The 25,785-nt window shown below is 46.0% G+C and overlaps 1 protein-coding gene across 1 annotated transcript in view; it reads right to left on the reverse strand.

Annotated features, from left to right (window-relative positions):
- The window catches only part of LOC144782820 (cytochrome P450 2F2-like), a 280,070-nt gene that overhangs the window by 223,659 nt on the left and 30,626 nt on the right, over positions 1–25,785 (reverse strand). Inside the window, exon 2 of the mRNA XM_078662098.1 lies at positions 12,541–12,745. Within this exon, the coding sequence (XP_078518224.1) occupies positions 12,541–12,717 (177 nt within the window). The 5' untranslated portion in view covers positions 12,718–12,745. The remainder of the gene's footprint in view (positions 1–12,540; positions 12,746–25,785) is intronic.

A 25,785-nucleotide genomic window follows, 5' to 3' on the forward strand; every position in this document is an offset into this window, starting at 1 on the left:
CAGCCGCAATCGCCGTCTGTTTCCTCAGCCGCATTCCTCCGACACCTTTTGAAGTGAAGCTTAGCTTCACTTCAAAGGCCCCGGCTTCTTCACACCCACATGCCGCTCTCCCCGCTCCGCCCCCTCCCCTGCCCGCCGTGTGCATTTCTCCTCCACCCCCTCCCCACAGCAATGCCCTCCGTCTTGTTTTTTTTATTTTAACTTTCAGCGCAAGGATCCCGCTTGTTCTTTATTTATTAAACACACGCTTCGCTCTTTCTCTTCTGCTTCTTCCACTCGCAATCTGCTTTTTATATTTTTTCCTTCTTTCCTCGCCCACTCTTTCCATTTTACTTCAGCTTTTTCCATTTTTTTTGCCCCTCTGACTCACACCCGATCTCCCGCCTTCTTTTCCGTCTTATTATATTGTGAGTGACTGACTAGACAGTTGCTCCAGATACACAATATTGCTTGTACATACAGTGAACATGACACACTGACTTTCCTTGGCGCACTCATGCCGATGTTGTCAGGACATTGCAGGTGGGGTCAAGTTAATGTTTAAAAACCATTACTTTGGGCCGCTTCCGTGTACTGCATGAGCAGTCCCTGTAACTTCTGCAGGCCAGCTGCTGCTGAGACGCTGACACTCTCCCGCTTTCTGCTTGGCGCCACCAGCCCTTCCTCCCCTCCTCCCCCCCTCCTTCCAGGGACGACCACCGTCTCACACCCCATCCCCATATGCTCCTTCCCTCCCACTCGCTGGCTCCCCCTCCCCCTCCCCCCCCCACAAACAACATTTAATCAAGAAAACTGCACTCAAATCATCGTAGGTTCCCAGCTTGACAAAATGTGTGATCGTTGTCAAATGACTTTGCTTCACCGTGCATCGGTTTACTCGAGAGTCGAATCCGAGACCTCTTGTGGACACTACGTTTAGAATGTGTGCAATATAATAAATAACACCCACCAGGCTCTCAATGCTTGTTTTAAACCAAGGCAGCGGGGGCTCTTCAGCGTCTCCTTTGCCTAAAACTCACATGGTCGCTCTTGGATTTATTTTTATTGGCCATTAACTCTGTGGTTTGCGCACTCTGTCAATTTTTTACAAACAATTTTTTATATTCTCCCACTGGGCAAAGTAACATTTGCTGTGGGCTTAAAAATATCAGCATTCGTTAATCACTCGTGCATGGCTTACTTTTTTTGGTATCACTTGTTCTCTCTCTCTCTCTCTCTCTCTCTCTCCCTCCCATAACTCTCTCTCTCTCTCTCTCTCTCTCTCTCTCTCTCTCCCATAACTCTCTCTCTCTCTCTCCCTTCTCTCTCTTTCTCTTTCTCTCTCTCTCTCTCCCCCTTCTCTTTCTTTCTCTCTCTCTCTCCCTCCCATAACTCTCTCTCTCTCTCTCTCCCTTCTCTCTCTTTCTCTCTCTCTCTCTCTCTCTCCCTCCCTCCCTTAACTCTCTCTCTCTCTTTCGCTTCCCTTCATTTACTCGCCCTCGCAACGCCACTCGCACACGCAACGCCACTCGCACACGCAACGCCACTCGCACACGCAACGCCACTCGCACACGCAACGCCACTCGCACACGCAATGCCACTCGCCCACGCAACGCCACTCGCCCACGCAACGCCACTCACCCACGCAACGCCACTCGCCCACGCAACGCCACTCATCCACGCAACGCCACTCATCCATGCAACGCCACTCATCCATTTGCAAAACGGAAAATGTTAAACTCTTCTATTGCGAGACCTATTGCATTTTCAATGCTTGTTGCATTTTCCAGTTGTGCTGCCTTCTGTAGCACACATGGGAAATGCTAAATGCCATGGTTTGTTTATGTACAGGAAGGTGTCCCTTCCTATACTTAAGCAAACCTTTTTTTTTTTAATGCCATTTTGTAACTAACATGTGTGCTGCATGAAGCAGCACACATGTAAGTTACAAACTGGCATTTTAGTTTTGTTTATGCACAGGAAGGGACACCTTCCTGTACATAAACAAACCTCCCTGCTTGCAGACACCCTTGCATTCTGGTGCAAGGGTGCCTGCGTTGGCGCTAATCGCAGGGGGAAAAGCAAGGCTGCACCATGTCCTTGTGAATATGGTGCAGCCTTGCTTTTCCGAAGGGGTGGAGAGAGGTGTTAAGCCAGGAAGGTTAACACCTCTCTCCGCCACTTCCTTGAGAATATCCCCCATAGTGTTTTCATATACAATGATGCTTTTCCTATGGATTCGGTATCTTTTCATGCTTGTTCAATGAGCAATTGTACTGTTTTACTATTGGGGCACAGATATCCCTTGAAAAGGTAGAAAGCTTATGATATTGAAGCAGGGTCATTGGGAGTTAAGGTGCCAATTGCCCTTGCTGAGGACCTCACACATGGCATTGTTATTGACATTAGTGATCAGAACGGAAGTGAATAATTAGAAAGTGGCTAAGGTCAAAAGTGAGCAAAATTAGCAGTAGTTCGGGAAGCTCAAAATATGATAAGCCCCAAATATGATAATAACTAAAAAGAGAACAGTAATTACTAAAAAGAGAATAACAGAGAAGAGACCACAGTTTGATATGATAAATAAAACAATAAACAAAGGGAATCGAAGTAGTAGATATAGTGAGGAAATAATCAGAGATAACCCAGATTGGTCTGTTAAAAAGTAGAAGGGCATGGAGAAAATACAGGAAGAGAAGAGAACAGGTTAGGGTGAAAGTTATAATGGGGTCAATAAACGGCTCCAAGCGGAGAAGCAAATAGGGAAGAAGGGAGCAGTGTAAGAAAAACACTTACTTTCAATATTATTAAAAGTTTGCTTTGACTAAAATCCCATACAATCTAGTTCCATATTTAAATATATTCCAATGTAAAATTAAATCCACAATTCCTGTAATCACTGACCCTGTACACAGCCAAACAATAATATAAACAAACATTTTGATAATAGCCCCTTAGCGCTCCAATAGGCAAATCTATTCAAGAAAAATGATAATATTTACTTTCAAAATTGCCACCCACCACACATTTTGTATTATAATTTACGGATCCCTTGTAGTAGAAAAGAGCTACAAAAGGATTTGGTGCTGCATGGCAGCAGTACTGGAAGCTCCCCTCACAAACCCAGCGCAGGCAGCACTGGGCAGCAGCACTACAAGCTTCTATCAAATGTACAGAACAGGTACTTCATGGCAAAGGCACTGCAAGCCTCGCTTCTATGCCGCAAGCAGTTACTAGCAGAACAGTTGCACAAAACGTCCCCTACTTGCACAGAACAGGTGCAGCATGGCAGCAGCACCACAAGCAAATAGTGCACATAAATAGGAGGCATGGAAAGAGGCAGGTTGTACCCAGATATGGCAGAAATAATATGTGAGCATGCCTGTGTGCATCCATTGCCACATCAAAGCGAAACCAATTGCCTTTGCCAATCTTTTAGCATCCGTGAATCATGAGATCCTTCAGATCGAAAAGCACTTCATAGATTACATTCCTGCTTTAAGAATGTTTGCACCTGCAAAGAAAAGAAACGTGTGTAAAAGCTTTCCTATTAATACAGATGATGATGCATGAGATTGCATATTTGTTTCAACTGTGTGGTTGGTATCGAGAACCCGACAACACGCTCCCCTTTTAAAAACTGGTTAGTGAGGTTTTATAGGGAAGTTGTGCTTTATATTACAGCCCCTCGAAACCCCTTACACAGTGTTGGCCGGTTGTGGCTAATTGTATTGCCACTGCTCTAACGACTGGAAAGAAAGAAACTAATCATCAGGTACTGCAAGTGGGTTGGAAAATATATTGGGAGTGATTGTTGCCTTATTTCCAACGCAGTATTTCCTTCTCGCTTTGATGTCACAGGGGCCTAGGCCAGAGAGACCTAATAAACGAGGCCGTTTGAGGAAAGCTTATATTGGCACCTGGCATGGTAATCTTGTAGACATCCCGTAATTTGAAACCACAAAACAATAGCTATTTTTGTTTCTCCGCATTAGGCACGTTAATCCTATTCTGGGATTAAAGTGTAGGAGGCATGACATTTAGTTCACCCTACCGAATGCAATATGAGTATTTTCAAACTGAATTCACCTCATATAAGGTAAAGTGCTTAATTTTCCTTTTTCTCTCAACGAAATGAGTAATAACTGGCATTATTCTCAGCAATGTTAGACATAGCCTGGTGATACCCAATGCAAGCTGGTGCCCTGTTTCAATTTTTGTGATTTTAAAATATATTATGAGACAAAATCCCTGTTTTTATAATGATTGCTAATGGATTGTGTTTTTATATCTATATTGTGTTGTTATTTCCTAGAAGTTTTTATCTTAATATTTGGTCAGGTTGTGAATTTGTAAATTCTTTTAAAGATATGTTTTATATCTAAATAAAGATTATTATTATTATTATCATATAAGGCAATAATAGATTGTTTATACTGTCTTCAGGTATCGTCATTAGTTTGTTACATGTGAATGCTGCTAAATGAATGTATATCATGTATTTGTTTGGATGATGGTTTAATAGGGCACCAGAACACAATATCTCCGATTTTAAATACAGCATTCTAATTGATAAGCTTTTTACTAAAGATCACAGCAAGCAACACGTACCAGAAGAGGTCATACAGCCACGTGGGAAAAATAACTACATTCACAGAAATAACACAAGCAAGAAGTGGCTTTTAAAAAGCAGGGCAGAGAACAGTTCTTTGCTGTTGCATGGGCAAACAGAAAGCTACAGTTACAAGTAAAGAAACTGTCATTGTCACGCCCCGGCAAGTTCCACAGCCTGTTGATGGGCGAATATTTCACTCCATCACAGAGCTAACTGGATCGTAGAACTTAGCAGAAGTGGCACACAAAAGTCCCTGACTTATTTCCCCAGCTGCTGTCTTTTCCCGAACTGCAACAAAAAACACTGTGCCACCCCTTAGGGTCAGGAAGATGACATATTTTGCAAAAGAGCCGAAAGTAATAACAAAGAAAGAAATAGTGAAAGAGGAGCCCCTACTCCTGGGGTAGTTAATGCTCAAATGCACAGAAATGGTGCATGCGCTGATTGCAAAAGTAACCACAGTGAACTCAGTGTCCTTTTACACAATCAAAAGTGAAATACATAAAAAAGGGTAGGACATTTAAGAGCATCATGAATGCAAAGGCATGGACTTTGGTGGTGTCCCCGCCCCAGAGCTCCAAAGTACTCCTTCGGAGAAAATGTTGAAGTGCATCCTGGGCGTGAACATCCTTGAGGGGATTGCTGCAGTGGAAGCTCAAGGGACCACTCAGCCAAGAGAGTACAAAACAGTCCATCATGTACATACTGCATCATATTGGGTCCACTGTTTACAAGGCACAGCAACCGGGGGATGTTGGTCATGCAGCATGATAACATTGCTTACTGTCCCACATATCATAGTATAAAATGTCAGGGTCATGCAGAATACATGATGCACCAGTAAAGTGCAACACACAAGACCTGTGTCCAATCTCTTCCAACACACACATATTCTTGGTTTCAGCAGGGCCACCTGAATGTGCGCTAAGAAAAAAAAACTAATTAATTTTAATATAAAACCCTATGCAAACTCTTTTTGCCATTCCATTTCTGTTGTGTAGTCACGGAGAATTTGAATTTTAGTAATTCAGGTAATTTGATCGACGCAGGCTGTACCACTCCTTAGAGCTGTGCAGTGCTTTATATGATGAGTATCAATGCAAGGGACAGGGGTGTATCGAGAATAAGCTATAACTTTGGAATAACAAGATCCTCAACAAAAACTGTCCTTCTTTAAAGGTATGGTATGGCTTATTGTTCACCGGTGGTTACTCTGCCTTTGGAGCATCCTCCAACTATGTTCACACACTATTATTGGCGGCGATGGGTTAGTTGCATTGGTACATTGGTGACCCACCCAGATAGGGAGTCCTCACAATGTAGATTTTCACTAAGTATGGGTGAATTTGGCGGATTTGCGGTCCGCGAATTTGCGCGAAATGGCTAAAAAATCCGCGAGTTCACGGATTTTCCTGCGAACTTGCGGATTTTTTTGCCATTTTGTGACACGTGTGTCTGTAACTTTGCCACCGCGCCGAAAGGCGCCGAGGTCCCTCGAGTGAGCTGTCCATCATAGTGAGGAAAGGGCGGGAAGACGTTCCATACCGTAGTGTGTGTGTGGCGGGGCCAAATGGCGTGGCTTCTATGTGAGTTCACATGCCTCTTGTTTATAAAGGGTCAGAGACCGATTAGAGCAGCAGATGAGGAGAAAACAGCCTCCTGGTCACAGGAAGTACACAGGGATTGAGCTCGAGAAACTCGTGGATGTAAAGACCTCCATCAAGGATTACATCCAATTGTAGGCGGTAGATATGGTGAGGAAGTACACCTGCCGAGCCTCGACCATGCTCACTAGTTGTTTGGGAGCCGGGGTCCCTCGAGTGAGCTGTCCATCATAGTGAGAAAAGGGCGGGAAAATGTTGCATACCTAGTGTGTGTGTGGCAAGGCCAAACGGGTGGGGCTTCTATGTGAGTTCACATGCCTCTTGTTTATAAAGGTTCAGAGACCGATTAGAGCAGCAGATGAGGAGAAAGTAGCCTCCTGGTCACAGGAAGTACACAGGGATTGCGCTCGAGGTTCATTTCTTTTTTGGGGTCCAGAAACAAACTCCAGCATTGGTGTTTGTATGTAAAATGAATAAAAAAATAGGTGCTTCCACCACACTACTGACAAAGACTTTCAATGATCCGAAGGTCCAAGGGACTTGTGCCATAAACTAAGTGACTATCTGGAGGTTTATCCTTTTCAATGCTCATGACGAGCTCAGCTCGTCATGAGGCACGGCGCTCCAGTGCTCAGCTGGTCATGAGGCACGGCGCTCCAGTGCTCATGACGAGCTGAGCTCGTCAAGAGCCGTGGAATGCTCACACGCGGGGATAATTCCCCTGCTGTGCTGAGCGTTCCACGGGAACGGGTGTGGTCATGATGATCTCAGCTCGTCACGAGCACAGGAGCACTGTGCCTCATGATGAGCTGAGCTCGTCATGAGCACCGGGGCGCTGGGCACACCCCCCCGCCCCCCAGCACAGCAGGGGAATATGCCCCGCATGGAAGGGGTTATTTATCAGAATGTCACACAGAAGAGCAAGAAATCTTGTTGTGCTGTATTGCGAGACAGGGAGAGGGCAGGAATACACCCTATTTAACATTATATGGTTCATTCCTGTCCTCTCCTTGTGCTGGCTCATTTTGTGCTGTCTAGCGCCAGCGCAGACATCCTTGCATCATGGGGCATGGGTGCCTGTGTTGCAAGCAGGATTGTTTCCATGCAGGAAGGTACACCTTCATGCACAAAAACAACCTTCTTAGGCTTTTTCCTCATTCTAAGTTTGCTGCAGAATGCATGGAAAAGGTAAAAACGAGGATAAATAAAAATATTTTTCCTCATTACACCTCCCCTTAGAAGGCATAGCATTTTGACGCATTCGCAGGGGATGTATGACATTACAACGCATGCTTTTACCACGCATGCTTTTACATCGCAAGTTTTACAACGCATGCCTTTACAACGCATAGCGCTTTGGGGGGCTGGATAGTGAATAGTTTAATTTACTATTCCAACTCCAGTCCCCGTGGATAGTAGGGAAGGTGTTGGATAGTAAATAAATCTATTCCCTATCCTAGAGCGCCCCCCAGCGCAATGCGTTGTAATGGTTTGCGTTGTAAAAGTTGCGATGTAAAAGCATTGCGTGGTAAAAGTTGCGTTGTAAAGGATGTTTCCCATTCGCAGGTATACCACTCATTGAAAATCTGGAAATGCAGCAGAATCCCTGGTTAGTATGTGTGGGAACACCCAAGCACCACTCATGGAAGTGCTCCCTGGTGCAGAGTTACGCATTCAGGGCCATATTATCAAGAAAGGGAGATACATTATCGCCGCTTTTATCGGCAGGAAACTGCCGCTAAAGCGGCGATAATGGGCTTGATAATATGCCATTGTGAATCCCCATAGAATCCCTGGTTAACACCAGAACCTGGGCTTCTATGGGAATTCACAAGGGCATATTATCAAGCCCATTATTGCTGCTTTAGCGGCAGTTTCCTGCCAATTAAAGCGGCGATAATGTATCGCCCTTTCTTGATAATATGGCCCTCAGTGATTTGCCCTGTCTTGCGTTACTCAAAATTTACCAGACAATGCAGGGCCACACAAGGTTTCCAACACCACCGCACCTCCACTACAGCTCCTTTTCTTGCAGTTGTCATGGCCCTTGTGCTTCAGGCCCTCTCTATCTTTCCTGGTAGTCCTTTGTCCTCTGTGGCCCCTGGTGCACTTGACACCCTCATATCAACTGCTTGGTCCCGACTCCTGTTTTCCAGCTGCCAGTTGTGGCTTCTCTTTCTCATCTAATGGTTTTGCCTCTTTCATGGCCCCTGATGCTCCTGCATCCTGTGTCCCTTCTGCTGAGTCGCAGCTCAAGTCAAGTGATTTATATAGCGCGCTACATACCCAGAGGGTCTCAAGGCGCTTGGAAGAGGGTGGGGAATTATTTGTCGAATATCCAGGTTTTAAGTTGCTTTCTGAATGCTAGGTGGTTTTGAGTGAGGCGAAGGTGAATGGGGAGTGAGTTCCAGGTTTTAGCCGCCAGGTAGGAGAAGGATCTACCTCCCATGGTGGTTTTGTTAATGCGAGGAACAGCAGCAAGGGCTTGGTTGGAAGAGCGTAGCTGGCGGGAGGGGGTGTAGAAGGAAAGTCGCGTGTTGAGGCATTCGGGTCCAAGTTCGTAAAGCGCTTTGTGTGCGTGGGTGAGGAGGCGGAATGTTATCCTCTTATTGACAGGGAGCCAGTGGAGGTTTTTCAGGTGACCAGAAATGTGGTCATTACGCGGGATGTCTAGTATGAGTCTGGCTGATGCGTTCTGGATGCGTTGGAGTTTTTTTTTAAGTTTTGCGGTGGTACCGGCGTATAAGGTGTTTCCGTAGTCCAGGCGGCTTGTAACCAGTGCATGGGTGACCGTTTTTCTGGTTTCGGTGGGGATCCAGCGAAATGTTTTTTGAGCATGCGAAGAATGTTGAAGCAAGATGATGAGACGGCGTTGACTTGTCTGGTCATCGAGAGTGAGGAGTCCAGGATGACGCCCAGATTCCGTGCGTGGTCCGTCGGGATGGGTGCTTTTCCAAGGGCTGTAGGCCACCAAGAGTCGTCCCAGGCGGAAGGGGAGGAACCTAAGATAATGACTTCTGCTTTGTCTGAGTTCAGTTTCAGACGGCTGTGCTTCATCCACTCTGCCACTTCTTTCATTCCTTCATGTAGGTTGGTTTTGGCGGTGTTGGGGTCTTTGGTGAGTGAGAGGATGAGTTGAGTGTCATCAGCGTAGGAGATGATGTTGAGGTTGTGTTGGCGTGCGATGGTCGCGAGGGGGCTCATGTATACGTTGAAGAGGGTGGGGCTGAAAGAAGATCCTTGTGGCACGCCGCAGATGACTTCAGTGGCCTCTGACTTGAAGGGTGGGAGGCGGACTCTCTGAGTTCTTCCGGCAAGGAACAAGGTGATCCATTCAAGTGCATTTCCTTGGATTCCGATGTTTCTGAGGCATTGTAACAAGGTGCTGTGGCAGACTGTGTGGAAGGCTGCGGAGAGGTCGAGGAGGATGAGGGCGGCTGTGTCTCAATTGTCCAGTAGAGTTCGAATGTCGTCCGTCGCTGCGATGAGAGCGGTCTCCGTGCTGTGTTTGGCTCGGAAGCCGGACTGTGAGGAGTCGAGGGATTTGTTGGTTTCAAGGAAGGCGGCGAGCTGGTTGTTGACTGCTTTCTCGATGACTTTGGCCGGGAATGGGAGGAGCGAGATGGGGCGGTAGTTTTTGAGTTTGGTGGGGTCAGCTGTGGGCTTTTTCAGGAGAGCGCTGAGTTCGGCGTGTTTCCAGCTTTCCGGGAAGGTGGCGGAGTTGAGGGAGCAGTTGATGACGTCTCGGAGGTGGGGTGCTATGATGGAGTCTGCTTTATTGAAGATGTGATGGGGGCATGGGTCAATGGGGGAACCTGAGTGGATGGAGTTCATCAGGCGGATGGTGTCCTCAGTGGAGATTGGGTTCCAGTCATTAAGGGTGTTCAAGGGGGATGAAGGTTCGGCAGACGGTTGGGAGGGTTGATCTCCGGGTTGGTTGTCGAAGCTGTTGTGGATGTCTGCGATTTTGTCGTGGAAGAACGAGGCTAAGGAGTCGCAAAGGGTTTGAGAAGGAGTGATGTCGTTGGAGTTGGCAATGGGGTTGGTGAACTCTTTGACGATGTTGAATAATTCCTTGCTGTTGTGGGCATTGTTGTTAAGTCTGTCTTTGAATGCGGCTTTCTTGGCTGTCCGGATCAGTTGGTGATGTAGACGGGTGGTGTTTTTGAAGGCGTCCCTGGTGCTAGTGTTTGGGTATTTTTTCCAGGCCTTCTCAAGGGAGCGACAAAGTTTCTTGGATTTCTTAAGATCATCGTTGAACCAGGGGGCGTTTTTGCTGCCTAGTTTGATATGGCGTTTTTTCAAAGGTGCTAGGTTGTCGGCGGTGTTGGTTAGCCATTGGGTGAGGTTAGTGGCTGCTTGGTTGGGGTTCGACGAATAGGCAGGAGCGTTTTGAAGAAGCGATGTGGAGATTTGGTCGATGGTGATTTTGTTCCAGTTTCTTCGCAGAGTAGGTTGAGGGTGGTTGTGGGTTGTGGTCTTTTTGTAGGCAAAGTGAACGCAGCTGTGGTCCGTCCAGTGAAGAGTTGTGGTGTGACTGAAGGAGATGTGTTTGCTGGAGGTGAAGATGGGGTCGAGTGTGTGTCCTGCATAGTGGGTGGGGGTGTTTACTAGTTGTTTGAGTCCGAGGTTGGCGAGATTGTCCAGAAGAGTGGTGGTGTTGCTGTCGTTGCTCTTTTCCAGGTGGAAATTGAGGTCTCCTAGTAGGATGAAGTCCTCGGAGGGGAGGGCTTGAGGGGTGATGAAGTCAGTGTTGTCTTCACTGAATTGTGTTCGGGGTCCTGGTGGCCTGTAGAGGAGGGTGCCTCTGAGTGTGGTCTTGGGGTCGGTGTGGATCTGGAAGTGAAGGTGTTCGGCATTAGTGAGGTTGACGTCTGAGCTGGTTGAGATGTGGATGGAGTTCTTATGGACGATGGCGACTCCTCCTCCTGTTTGGTTGGTGCGGTCTTTCCGGATGATCTTGTAGCCTTCCGGGATGGCTATGGTGATGTCTGGAGCTGATGAGGCGTTCATCCAGGTTTCTGTTAGGAAGGCGACGTCTGGAGAGATGGTGTCGAGTAAATTCCAGAGGTCGATGGCGTGACTGTGGACCGAGCGGGTGTTGAGCAGGATGCATTTTAGGTGGTTGGTGTTGGATCTCTGTTTGGTGTTTGTGGATGTGGAGTTGGTCTTGGTGCCGTCAAACTTGCAGGAGTTGCATGTGAAGGGTCCGTGGGTGTGTCCAGGTGCGGCTTGGGCGCAGTTGGGGAGTCGACCGGGGTTTAGTGTTAGGAGGGTGGAGGCCTCGTATGTAATGCGGGTGGGCTGGGACTTGCGGGGGCCAGGGGGTCTGGCGCTGGGCGCGGTCCAGGCGCGGACGGGCGTAGACGGGCTTACCTTTGGCGCACCTTCGGCGCGACCGCTGCGCGTGGACGCTGCGCGTGTGGACATCTGTCTGAAATGGATAATGGATGGGGCGGAGCATGGGAGGGGCAGCTGGGAGGCGGTAATGGGGAGGCGGGCCAGGGGAAAAGCACAACAACAAGATGGTGGGGTAACTAGAAAGCGAAACCGGGAGGGAGCAATACAAAGCCTATTATCGTGGAATGCACAAACACTAACAGCGTGCTCACTCAGGGCATCCGGGTGAGAGCGCTTACAATTAAACAAAGCTGCGGTCCAGAGCGCTACTCAAACAAACAATACAGTGTTTTTAAAGCGCTGCCAATAAGTAATGCACAGAGCGCTATAGTTATGTCGGAGCAACGATACCACACACTGCAGGCGAATCACGAGACAAACGAGCTTCAGCTGTGGGCTGTGGGCGCTGCACTGGGCTGGAGTCAGGGAGTTTGGGGGAGCGGCCGTTCAGGAAGATGCGATCAATTTGATGGAGGTATGATGCCTTAAGGGACTTTCCCTCCCAAGGAGGGAGCATTTCTTGCAAACCCCATATAGAGAAAAGATGGGGAGCAGCCATGGTACCTCACGATACCTCATGGTACCAGTTAACAAGGGAGTCTCCAGTGCCTTCTCCTCTAACTGTCCTACACAGAAAACAGTAACTAAAAAGTTAACAAAAACGATGTAATGGAATGCGGCTCAGAGCAAATGCAAGTGGATGAGTTTAATGCGAATATTTCCCTCATCATGTAAATATTTTCTCGATATATTGTGCAAGGCACATTATACACTGATCACATTTAAACAAGCCAAAGTAGCACATGTATTACGTAATTTATCATCTGCACAAAACAAGGGTTCCCCAGCGGTCTTCAGCGCCAGGATACTCCATGGAGTCGCAGTGCGCTTTACAAGTACACCCACATTTACATTTACATTTAGTAGTGAAACCGAGGTTACCTTCATGAGGGAGTTGACCATGTCATTTAAACGGATTTGCATTAAGTTGCCTATGAAGGGCAAGGGAGTTGGTCCGTGGGGGAAGTGACCTTTTCCCTTCCCCCGTTGACCTTTCGATACTATCTTGAAGGAGAGGAGGAGAATTAAGACAAGGGTGAGCACGGCCCAGAGCTCCATATTGTACAGCAGAAGAATGTTCCTTCACCTGAAAAATATCAAATGTACCAGTTAGAACAACTGGCTACAGAGGCACTGAGTATAATCCTATTGTAAAAACAAATAATCCATGCTTAGAACAAAGCTTTCTGTTACACTGAAAATATATATATTAAATATTTCTGTAAGTTTGATCTTCAGCACAAAAGGCATCAGTTTCAATTGTGGCTTGTGGTAAGGAGTAAGTGACTTGGAACATTCTATAGTGCCCAAGACCGTCTGTCAAAGGGAAGAAACTTAATAGGGAACAGCACTTTCCAATTCCTTACGCTGTCTTCAATTACAGATTTATTGTGTTTATTAGTGTGGAGGTTCGGGAATTTGAGTACAACTTAGAAAGTGATGTTTACAAACATGTTGAGACAAATGTTTTAGCTTATGATTAAATTTGTCATCTACTACTGACATATAAATGGTGGTGTTTACAGTGTGGGCACTCTCCTCTCTTTCAGATATTTCAAGTTAAAATGTTTACAAACTGGTTCCTAAATATTCTTGAATTTAGATAGTGGGGCAGTCCAGATGCCTCCAATAAATTATATGGGATAACGAATGTAAAACGCAGGGTATAACTTACAGCAACGTAATGCTGGAGTTAAGACTAGATTAAGAATTCTGGTTGTTGGAATGCAAACACAGCCAAGTTGAAGACTACAGAGGTACCTCAGCAGCATTTCCAGTTCTGCATAAATCTCAGGAAATATCCTAACTTCCTGAGGTAACCTAACCATTTGACAGATTGAGCTACAGACCAAAACTACCTGTTGAATTGTTTTTCTATAGCAGTGATTCCCAAACTTTTTAGACTCTCTGCTCCCATGACCCATTGGCTGTTGGCTGCAGCTCCATACAGTAACTTTTTTTTGGGAGGGTGGGGGATGTAAGCCTGGTCTCGGGAGTAGTTAAATTTTTCTCCCTGAAAATAATTGGGATGAAGGTGATAAAGGTGTTATAATCATGCGGAGGGTGTTTTCAAATTACTAAGGCGGCACAATAAAATATTCCTAGTTACACTTCTTTGTCCATTCCTTTTTTAGAGCACCCTCTCAAACTTTTTTATCCCACTTACAGTACTAGATGGCAGCCCTATGCAAGTAGTCCCCATTGCTACAGTGTTTCTGCACTTGAAGAATATTTGCATGACCTTCCATTTCTACTCATGTCATATGTGCCAACACACCCATCTCAGCAGGGTGACTCATGATTTTTTAAAACTCCATACTGCTTTATTATAGCTGTCTCCTCCCTATAATTGCCTCCAATTCAACCCAAGCCTATTAAAATCCTCCCTTTTTTTACATGTTGCTCTTTCTTGGAGAGAGCAGACCTGTCTGGAAGTGTGTGTAGTGAAAGAAATGTGTATTGGAAGTACCTATGGTTCAAGTACACATGTCAATATTTAATAACACTTAGGGCCCCGATAACAATGTCAGACGGACCTGAGTCCGTCTGACATTTTTGGGGAACTGAGACCGAACATCCTCCTGTCATCAGTCCCAACCCAGCAATAAGGATGCGACTGAACACTGTTTGGTCGCATTCCTAGTCTTTACAATGGGAGCATGCATTCCGAATGCAATGCATGCTCTCATTGTAAAGAGCTGAGGTGCAGTTCATCCCTGCACCATGTGGCAGGCACCTCAAAGTGCCTGCCACCGGGTGCAGGAATCAACAGCCTTTCTGTGCCAGAAAGGCGGCACAGAAAGGCTGTTGAAATCTGCCATTGTAATCCCTCAGGTGGAAAGAGCCACCTGAGTAATTACTGGAGGCTTTCCGAATGGCAGACTGGCTCTCCGAGCCCTTCGGAGACCATTCAGAAATCCGGTTTTGATTCCTTCCTGACCGAACCCATCAAAACGGGTCAGTCAGAAAGGAATCCCAACAACCGATTATGATGCTGTTTCCTACGGCATTGTGATCGGGCCCTAAGTGTATTTGAGAAACACGACACCTGTACTTTTCCACATAATTTTCATTGGTGTAAAATGCATTTGGAGAAAACCTAAGCTATCAACAAGTCTAACAAAGTAAATCGGGCATCTTCCACTTACTTTGGGAGTGTTGGAACGTGGGGATGCACTGAAATATGGAGGTCATCTCCCTCAACATGCCATCAATTAAGCACTACATTTTCAGTTTCAGGCTTGTCACTTACAGTTTGTCGACATCATGCGTTCAAGTCTGATTAGTTTAACTGAAGCCAACAAACTCTTCAACATTAAATGCATTAAAGTGCTTGGAGCTTGGCTACCCCTGGCTAATTTTGAGGGTGTCTCAGGGAGTCATGATGTAGAGTTTGAGAATCACTGTTCTATAGGGAACTGGAATGATGATTAGAGGCAAGAGAGGTTTCGGTCTTGAGGTGGGGTACAACAATCAGCTAAATTGCCCACATACCCCTTATTTCCAGTTCCCTACACGATTCTCTGTATTCAAAACAGAAAATGTCAGTCAGCAGGAACTAAAATGCAAAAATCATTTTATTTCTGATTCCTTGTAATGCTAAAAGGGCTTATCAGAACTTTGTTGGTGGTTCAGGGGCAGGCAGGAGTTACAAGCCCACAACACTGGTGGTTGGAGCCTTTTGTCAATGCTGTCCAGACCTACAGTTCAACTGCAAACTGGTCAATCACTACACCATATCCGCACTTGACTCTTAATGTGTAAGAAAATATGGCTCTTTGCAGATGCCCCTATCTTTTTTCCCATTGGGACTACTAGTTGCTGGTTTTCAACTCTGACAGTGCATTGAAACCTGCTAACAAGGCTCCAGTGCCAGTGGTACCCAGTTCATAGGTGGTATCAAAACAACATGCTGTCTCACCCCTGACATAAATCTCGTGCTCCGGGTGATGGCATTCACCCAGATGGCTACCTTAGAAGTTGCTCACCTGCTTGCCTTCTCTGTTTTCTGGGTGGCTAGCCCACACTTCCTGTGTTTGCTGCCACCAAGACAGAAGTCAGACCTCCTGCCAAGCAGTGTGACCACTCTCAGGAGTCAGGAACAAAAGCATGGAAGGTAGGATTGCAGTTTCCTAAATGCACTAGACCATTTGAATGTAGGTGATCATTGGCCATCGGGCCCTCTGTGGGATCACCAAATCCAAATGGTCTAGTGCATTTAGGAAACTGCAGTCCTGCCTTCCATAAAGTTGCAGGCAGCTACCGTTCCCCTGGGCCACCAGATGTAGAAGTTATTTTCTGCACTGCTTGCTTCTGCCAAGGCTTGTTGGTCCCCAGTCCAGCACCTGGCCCCTTTACTAGATGCTGCATTAAGAGGGAATTCCATCTGAACTTCGACCAGTGTCATCAACCACACAGTTGTAGTCTTTTTGCACCGGATCACCAGTAGGGATAGCCAGGACAACACTGCACCCAACTGTTGTGGCCTGGTCCAGGGACCCACATGACCTTAACCCTGCAAGGGCTCCACGGAACTTGATCTGCAATTGACCAATTGACACAAGCGGTTTGTCCCATTGACCACAATATTATGTTTTCACTGTAGTATTTTGCATTGATTTTATATTACTTCACAAACCTATATCTCTGGTTATATGTATGCTATTCCATTCACTTTGGTGTTTAAATTAAGATAATAATACACATTATTTTTATGAATTGGTGATGGATTTCTTTCTTGAGCTAAGGATTCATTATTGTGAATCCAAGGACCATCTTTGTGATATTGCGATAATGTGATATGGTGAAGTCTAACCCCCACACCACATAATGCTCCACTCTCCTACACAATGTATCGATCGCAAGCAGTCTATGGCATCTCATGAGTTAGTATGAAGTGGACGAGACTCAAAACTCAACAGTCATCAAAGCAAACACAATAAATACTGACAAACCCAGTGATTTTTTTTATTATAAAAGAGAAGTACTGAAATATAGACACCAGTACTCAATACTACACATATTAATAGGCTCTAGACACATGGTTGTAAAATCTCGTGTTGTAATGTTAAACGCACATAGACAAATCAAATGTGAACTAAAACAAAGGTGTGGCCTCAGCACTGGATACAAGGATAGCTTCCCTGTTTTCTCTGACCTGGAGGTCAGTCCATAATGTTCCCTGTACTGAGGCTTGTTGTGGAGTTATCTAGCAGGACCCACCAGCTTGAGCTTATAGTAAGAGATTAGTGAGTGCAGATGCTCCACTTGGGTACGGCGGTGTTGAGAAGCCCATCTGAAGATCACTGGCAGGATCCCTCAGCCAACTGCTAGTATCAAAGAAGATCCCTACTCCTCTTGGCTTTTGAGAGGTTACAGTTGCTTCAGTGTTGTACCAGGCAGTGTCAGGAGTTCCTTGGCTTCAGTCGATAAGTCAGTCTGCACAGCAGTTGTGATCTCACTTCTCTTCTCTCCTGGTTTGTTCTGATCAGTAGACTTCACCTTGATCAGTCACGATTCACTCTAGAAAGACAGGAGTCCCAATCCAACCAATGAGACTGCACTGATTCTCTTGCTCTGGCTGCTCATATTAGCTGCCCTCAAGCACAAGGCTCAGTGGCTGACTCTCCTTCCCTCAGGCGGTGCACTCATGCAGGGGTAGTGAACCTTGCCCTCTCTCAGCAAGCAAAACAGGCTTTCATGGTCACAACCAGACCCACACCTCCTTTCAGCATGACTTCTATATAATGTACCCTCACCTCTAGGAGAATGGCAGTCTTAAACACCAGCCCTGAATCTCAGGATGTTCTTGATCACAGTGTACATTACCCTTTTCTTGGATGGAGAGAAATCTGGAAGCAAGTTGGAGAGCTTGGGTCCCATTACAAGAGGAAAAAAACAGGTGATGTGGGTCTTGAAGTCAGTGTAATGGAGCTAGTGTAGAATAGTTCCCTTCCTTCTTGTATTCATTCTCTGCAGAGCAGACAAATGGACTTATTTGCAGTTTGACTGATGAGACACAACAGTAAATTTGGAGGATATCCCATTCACCATATTACAATTGCAATAAGCTATAATGCGCATGTAATATGGCAGACAGAACATCCACGACATTTGTGATGGAGTATCTTGTCTGCCAAACTCTAAATACGGCATAAGGTCTGTGTTCAGGTGATAGATCTCACTGCAGGTAGAAAACAGGGGGGTACTCAGTATGAATATCTGCACCTGATTGTTATCAGCATTTTGGAGTAGCACTTTTGGCAGAGACAAGAGGGCCAGGCCCTGCCTAAAGGATTCCTTTTGCAAAACAGTTGAGTCACCAACTTCCCATCGTCTAACTAATTGGCAGTGTGCAGCTTCCACCTTGTGCTCAATTTTACCAGGTGTAACCCAAAACAGAATCTGCTGGTCTCAGCAATCACACTCATTTATACAGCATGGAGATCTTCCACCAACACCATTCTTACCACATGCATCCACATGAAGTTTCTGGGCACTACCTTCAAATGTAACCTTTCACAACTGGGCCCAGTATGCACCACACTCACATAAACAGGAAAAATGTTCATTCGGGGACATGATTTACATAAATTGTATATTACAAGTACTGTTTAATATATGTGCCCAGGCCAAATGGTAGGCGTGTGTGTAATCGAGGGTACCCTTAATTAACCCCAGCTGACCACAGGGTCAAGCATCTTTAGAGGTCTAAATAGATGGGATCTGTTGGACTTGGCCCTTTTTGGCAGGTGCACCCCTGAACTTTTTGCCTTTCACCACCTTATTTCTGACATGGTGTTGGTGGTTTTATGCCTCTGGGCACTTTGGCACTGTGGTCCAGTGTAAAGTGCGTGCGCTCTCTGTGTTACATTGGTTAGATTGACCTGCCCTCCCTTAGGAATGCATTGGGGATAAGGGTGGCCATGGTAATTCCTGGTATGAGAGGAGCGCACGGTCCAGTTTAGTATGTATGAACTCTTGAGAATGAATGCTGCGCAACGGTGTGCGCAGATTTATGATGACTGGTGGAGAAATGCCACTTTTAGAAGTTGGCATCTCTGTGTGCTATGTGTCAGCCTGCCTGATGTGAATTGTATGTCTGGCTTGTGAGTGACAGGGGCTGGGAGGTGTGGGTGGCTCCAGGAGGGGCAGGATGAGTCAGCATTGGGCTGAATAGGACATCTACATTTGGAGTGGTGGGAGGAGTTGTCCCCTGTCCCTGAATAGGAGTGTTCCTGCCCTGAACAATGCTGGCTCTGCCCCCTGTGGTGTGTCTGATCACCTAGCCCCCACCTGACAAAAGGGAAGAGGAGCTTGGGAAACAAAGTGCTCCAAATCCCTCCTGAAATAGTTGCATCTGGTTCGCCCAAGCCCTGCGCTGCAGACAACGGAGGGAAATGGTATAAGTATAGGGGCTGTGACCCCTGGAAATGTTGTTCTGTTCCCTGATGCTGTGCTGTGCCTGAATCCTGCTGGGGCGTGGAGGAACGCCATGAGGGCTTGCCTCCCTTGGCCCTGCATTGCCCCTTGTTGTCTGAGGACTTTTGCTGTTGGAGCACTTAGTGCCCTGTGAGCACTACAGCTTGGATTTTCCTGATGCCCTGGGAGCACAATATCTGACCAGGGGAGAGGAGCGCGTGGGCCTTGCAGCACGGTGCTGCACGAAGAGCGAGAGAGAGAATCGCCAGCGTAGGGATTTCCCCGTGATGTAGTAGTGAGGTGGGAGCCCACCCCGTGACTGAGGTATTTTACATTGGAGAGCGGGTGCCCACCCCGCTCTCATGCTATGTGGGACATTGGGTGCTCACCCCGCATCGCAGCCAAAGAAACAGAAGCCGCCGAGAGAACTTTCCGAGTCGCTGCTGAGTGCGACACGGAAGACAGGCACCATTGCCTGGTTGTGGGCGGGCCGGTAGGAGGAAGTTGCGCTGGGCCAAGCCGAGCTCCCTTGAGCAGTGGTAGCCCTGCATCTACCGAGAAGAGGTGAGCCCTGTGCAAAGGCCAAGCATGATGGAGAGGAAGGCTGCCAATGGAGTCGGGGCTCCCGTGTTGTGCAGGAGAGCCCTGTATGTAAAAAACAACAAATAACTGTGGGTCTAATAATATACTCAAGACTTGATATGTGTAGCTGGCTATGTGTCTCCTAGTACCGATTTGAATAGAAGACAGACTACTGGACCATTAACCACTGTGAAAAATGTCCATCAGTTACTCGTTCTTTGTCACCCAGTACATCATCTGGTCTACTCCACAGTAGTTTGTCCACCACTCTATCCCCATTGATATGTGTTGGAGATAAGTAGTGTGGGATGGATGTCTGGTAGGTGTTCTTCACTCGTAACTGAAAGCAGTGCATAAATAATAAGTGAGAAAGAATATGTAAAGTGTAAGATTGGATGGTGCATACAATATTCACTTTATTCTGGGGTCATGCACCTCCAACATTAAAAACAACAATAGTGCAAAGAAGTCAGGTGGTTCAAACAAATACCTTCTGACTGGGTAATCTGGTCAACATGTTTCTGCGGACTATGGTCAATTTATATACCCGCCGCTTCCTCAGGACCCATAAACTTAATTGCTACTGCTTACGTGAATTAAATGATAAGTACAACAGGACATACGTGAACAGAAAAAAGTGTCACCTGTACACTTCCATTTTCCTCCTTTAGATCAAAGGATCCGATTGTAAATAGGCCAGCGTATCCGCATATAAACAAGAAATGAAAAAATATAATAATAACACCTTCATTAGTAAGGGCTACAAAAGAGACATTGCTAAGATAATATTCATGCCACATCTTGGTCAAATGACCATAGTATGTAATTCATTGTATAGGTTATCAATGCCTCACCTTAATTTGTAAGGGGAATTGCCTCACCTCACCTGGCAAACAGCTCAGGAAAATGAAGCACCGCTCTGTAGTGCAGAGAATGTAGAAAAGTCAAAATTAAACATCTGTGTCAGGTAGAGCTAAGTCAGAGTTACAGCCTGTAGGTTGCTAGCCAGCGCACCACCGGGGCTGTTGATCTCGCAATGATCAAGTTTCTTAACATTCTTAACGATTGACAAATTTACTTCAATGCCGTCAAGCGTGGAATGTCTGTATCACAGTATACCAAATAACCATAAATAAATCAATGTGCTGTTGCCATCGTGAGCGTGTTATGAATACCTCCAATCCCAATTTGTAAACTGGGAATTAAGTCATTACATTCTGGCATTTGCTATACAGAACCTCACTCTTAGTGCACAGGCAGAGCCAAGTATAAACAACCTGTCAAATCAGTTAAGGTGCACGCTTGGAATCACATCATACCGATGGATTGCGCGCTCACGCGCTGTAAAACATTATCATAGCGTACTCACTCTTTTTAAAAAAACATAGCGTGCTCACCCCATTTGAAAAGACATTTCCAATTATCCCCGCGTGTTAGTAAAGAGTTAATCAGGATCTCTCCTGCACCCTTACCTCTCCGTCGGTACTTCGGGCAGCCGGCCAGGCTGTTTGGGGAGGTGCCGCGGGAGAAAGCAGACACTTCCTTATCGTTTTTACTCGAGCGTGATTGGTCAATCACGCATCCACTGAAACTACCCAAGCTTATGGGAAATGTAGTCTAATTTACGCTGTACACTCTCGCATGAGTGGAGAGTGTTTGAACTACACATGCTCATGGGAAATGTAGTCACTAGCAATGAAAATAGCGTGATCGATGTAAATAATATCATGATCTTTTTAACCTGAAAGGGCGCCATTAAGGGTACTGTTAACCATAAATAAAAGTGCTATTAGGGTACTGTTAGTGATACTTCATGATTACTATGCTTCCAAGATATTAAGGGATGTGTTCACAGGCACTTGCGTGCACTTTGTTGCATTCATCACTGTGAGCATTGTTAAAAGGCAGATGGACTCATAGCCTTATAGATGTAATTACAGTCAATTGGAATGGCACTGTTAATGCTGATGTTAGTCAATATCATTATTGACCATGATCATGGTCAATAAGTCTTTCGAGCATTTAGAGGATAAGTGGTCTCTGTACATGTATTAGGTATGCAGACACACTTTAACGTCAGGATACTAGCAGGTGGCCGGTGGTGTTCATGCCAAATCTGCATAAGTCAGTCACCTCACAAGCCATATTACTGTTCATGAGATCATTATGGGGACGCATACGTTGATGATTCTATAGTGTCATCCATGGGATGTCTTCGTTCAGCCCTGATTTATCGCAATTGAGTTTGTACACCCATTTTTGCTCTATTTTAAACAGGTATTTTGATACATCCGTGATATGCATAGGGATATTAGGTTGTTCCAGTACAGTCCATTCAAACTCTGTTGGTTTGTGCCCTATTTGGATGTAGTGATTTGTCAACCTTGTTGCTTGTTTTTTGCACCTTATTGTGCTCTTATGTTCCGAAATCCTCGTTCTGATCTTTCGGGTAGTCATTCCGACATACCTCAGTGAGCACGGGCAGGTAATGAGGTAAATCAGATTGCTACTATTGCAATTTGTGAACCGCTTTTGTTCCCAGGGACGACTAGTCCCTATATCGATAGATGTAGTGTGTTTAGTCTGCGGGCACGCGGCACAATTGCCGCATGGATGATGTCCTCTCACTGGTGGCATATTCCATATTGTGCCCACTTGATGGATCTCCTTAGGTGGGGGTCTGGTGTGTATCAACTTGTCTCTTATACTAGTTGCTCGTTTAAAAGCAAACAGTGGTTGAGCCAAAGAATCCTTCCCGGTATTTAAGATCTTCCAATGCTTTCGAACTATGCCTTGGATTGCATTGGATCTTGTGCTGAAAGTGTTCACGAATGTTAGTCTTTCATTCTTTTCCTTGGGAACCGGTGGTTCCAGTAGAGCTTCCCTGTTATTATTCGCTGCTCTCTTCATTGAGCGCTTAATGAGTTTCTTCGGATAGCTCCGTTCAGCAAGTTTCAAAGCCAGGTCTTCGGAATGTTTTTTTGAATCTTCTTTAGTAGTACAGTTACGCTGTACACGCAGAAACTGTCCATACGGTAAGTTATCACGTAAGGACTTGGGATGGCAACTGGTGTACTGTAATAAGGAATTGCGGGCCATAGGCTTCCTATATAATTCTGATTTGAGGCCCTGTGGTGTCGCAGTGATCAGTAGGTCTAGGAATGCCAATGAATGTTGATTACTTTCTAGTGTGAAGCATAGAAATCTGTTGCGGTTATTGAGCCAACTATGGAAAGCGCGAAGAGAAGCTTCATCTCCACGCCAAATCACCAAGATGTCATCAATGCATCTTTTCCATGTGCGTATCGATGTTAAAAATGGATTCTCAATATTCAGAACGTGGTCTTGTTCGAATTTGTGCATTTATAGATTAGCCAGGCTCGGCGCAAAAACGCTGCCCATGCTCGTCCCGGATATCTGCAGGTAGCACTGGCCTTCAAATTCGAAATTTCTTTCTTTCATTGCTATAGTAGCCAGGTTCATGATCAATGAAATAGGTGTTATTGAGTCCAAAGTTTGTTCGCCTAACAAGGTTTCAATCGCCTCTAGAGTTTCATTCTGAGGGATGGAGGTGTAGAGTGACTCCACATCAAAGGATACCAAGTGATCCGTCACAATATCGAAATCAAGATCAGGAAGAAGTCTAAGTAGATCCTTCGTATCCTGAAGATAAGTAGGCATCAATTTGACCATTGGTCTCAAAAAGACGTCAACAAACGTAGATAAAGGTTCCAATATCGAACCGATCCCTGAGATTATTGGACGGCCGGGTGGCGGTCTCGTTGCCTTATGGATCTTTGGCAGGACGTAGAAGTATGGTCTGACCGGATGTGGAGTTGTCAGGTAGGCAGCTTCCTTGGTTGTTATCCAGCCCTCTGCCAGTGCCTCTTCTACGATATGCCCAATAATTGTTGTTAGTCTTGGCGTAGGGTCTTCTGTCAGTATTTGATAGGAGCGTGTGTCTCCCAATTGGCGTAAACACTCCTCTCTGTAGGTAGTTGTATCCATTAGTACCGTAGCTCCACCCTTGTCAGCTGATTTGATCGTAATCGAACGTCAGAGCCTCTTGTTCAGGTTTGGAGATATTCACATAAGGGTTATGTGATTGTTTAAATAATTCTTGAACATCATGCTGTACAGCTTCCTCAAAGGTAACAACCTTCGCAGGGACCATTCCTGTTAATGGGCTGAAAGTTGATGGTTTTTGAAGTCCAGTATTCTGGGGGTATGTATCAGCTTGATCAACTTTAGAGAAAAAGAAGTGGAGTCTCACTTTCCGAAAAAATGTTGACATCTCAATCTGTGTCAAGAAGGGATCGCCTGCATTCGTCCCCACAAAACCAAGGCCTCTGTTCAGTACCTTTTCTTCCAATGGTGTTAAAATTCGCGAGCTTAGATTCACTATGAGGCTGGTCCCGTGCTCTGGCCCGCTTGTTCCTGCGGGATCTGCTTGCCGCTCCGGAGCCCCATTCCCTGTTGTGGAACATTCCATTGTACTTGACCATGTCCCTGTGTGGTCCGGCGTCTTCCGCGTGACCTCCCTCTGCCATACCCTAAAAAAGGCATGTTCTGGCCTTGATAGTACGGTCCGGGTCCAAAAGGTCCCATCTGTTGTGGGAACTGTGGTGGTCCTTGCATCCAGGGATTAGGTGGCCACCAAGGATTGAACTGACCCTGGTTAAAGTTCTGTGCACCTCTTTGTTTCCACTGACCTCTTCCTCTCCTATTCATTGTTGGATTGCTTTGATGGGAAGAGTCAGAATCGGTCGAATTATCCGATGAGGATGTCCCATAAGTGGAACCTCCTGTTCTTCCGCTACGATTAAATGGCGTTGGAACGTAGTTCGCACTTGTGTAAGGATAGATTTTCTCTTTGGAGAACTTTTCTAAGTCCTTTTTGCATTTCTCTAGTTTGGTGAATAGGATGTTGTCTTTAAAATCCTTGTTTGTTTTGTTGTTCTCATCCTGTTGTTTGGTAAATAATTTCCCAGATATGGTAGCTTTTATTTGACCTTCTAGTGTTTGGATCTCTATCATAATATTGTCTGCAGCTTTCTTTGCAGTCTTTATGATTAAGACCAACCAGTCTCTCGTGCACTTCCATGCGATGAGGTACCAATCTCTTATAAAATCAGGATCATCTAGAAAGAGTCTAGGTGAGTTAATGACAATCAGTCCAGAGGGTGCACCGTTCCCTCTGAGGTATTCAGCCATGGTGATTCCATGGATACATGTGCGTGAATGACTTTTTTTCAGAGTCAGAATCTTGGGCCAACCATCCTGGCTACCAGACATCCATCCCACACTACTTATCTCCAACACATATCAATGGGGATAGAGTGGTGGACAAACTACTGTGGAGTAGACCAGATGATGTACTGGGTGACAAAGAACGAGTAACTGATGGACATTTTTCACAGTGGTTAATGGTCCAGTAGTCTGTCTTCTATTCAAATCGGTACTAGCAGACACATAGCCAGCTACACATATCAAGTCTTGAGTATATTATTAGACCCACAGTTATTTGTTGTTTTTTATGACTTGCTTGGGGGGTTATAACTGTGCTTAGGTCTTTAAACTTCCCTCGAACCCTCAAATAATTGTATGTGTATTGGAGCCCTGTATGTAGCCTAAGACGTCCAAGTCTCCAAGGCTCCATGTCTAAGTCCCGGTCCCAGGAGAGGGACCGGGCAAAGAGCGGTATTGCCAGCGAATCTGGTGATGGGGCGCTTGGTCTGGTGCCTATCTTCACGAGCGGTGCTGCCAGAGAGCAGCCGCTCCGACGATGGGGCAGATTAGTTTTGTCAAGACCCCAGAGTGGGGCCCCAGCACGCCGGGCCTTGTTGTGTATTCCCAACTGCACCGCACAAGCGCGGGCAGCTGCCACGTGGCCGCAGTTGTTTGGAGGGCCCTAGTGGGGGCCCGAGTGCACAGTGGGGCTTCCCAGAGGCACATTGTTGGTGTCTGGAGCCCTGGCAAGCTCCCAAGGGCCCGAGGGGCCCATGCCCCTTTGGCCACATTTTTGATAGAGTCCCAGTGGGACAGATGAGGCACCATGGTGCCAGGGCTAATTTCTTTTCCCAGCTGCACCGCACCAGTGTGGGCAGCTGCAACGAGATGGGC

This window comes from Lissotriton helveticus, chromosome 9 (assembly GCF_964261635.1).
Source record: "Lissotriton helveticus chromosome 9, aLisHel1.1, whole genome shotgun sequence".
Lineage (NCBI taxonomy): Eukaryota > Metazoa > Chordata > Amphibia > Caudata > Salamandridae > Lissotriton > Lissotriton helveticus.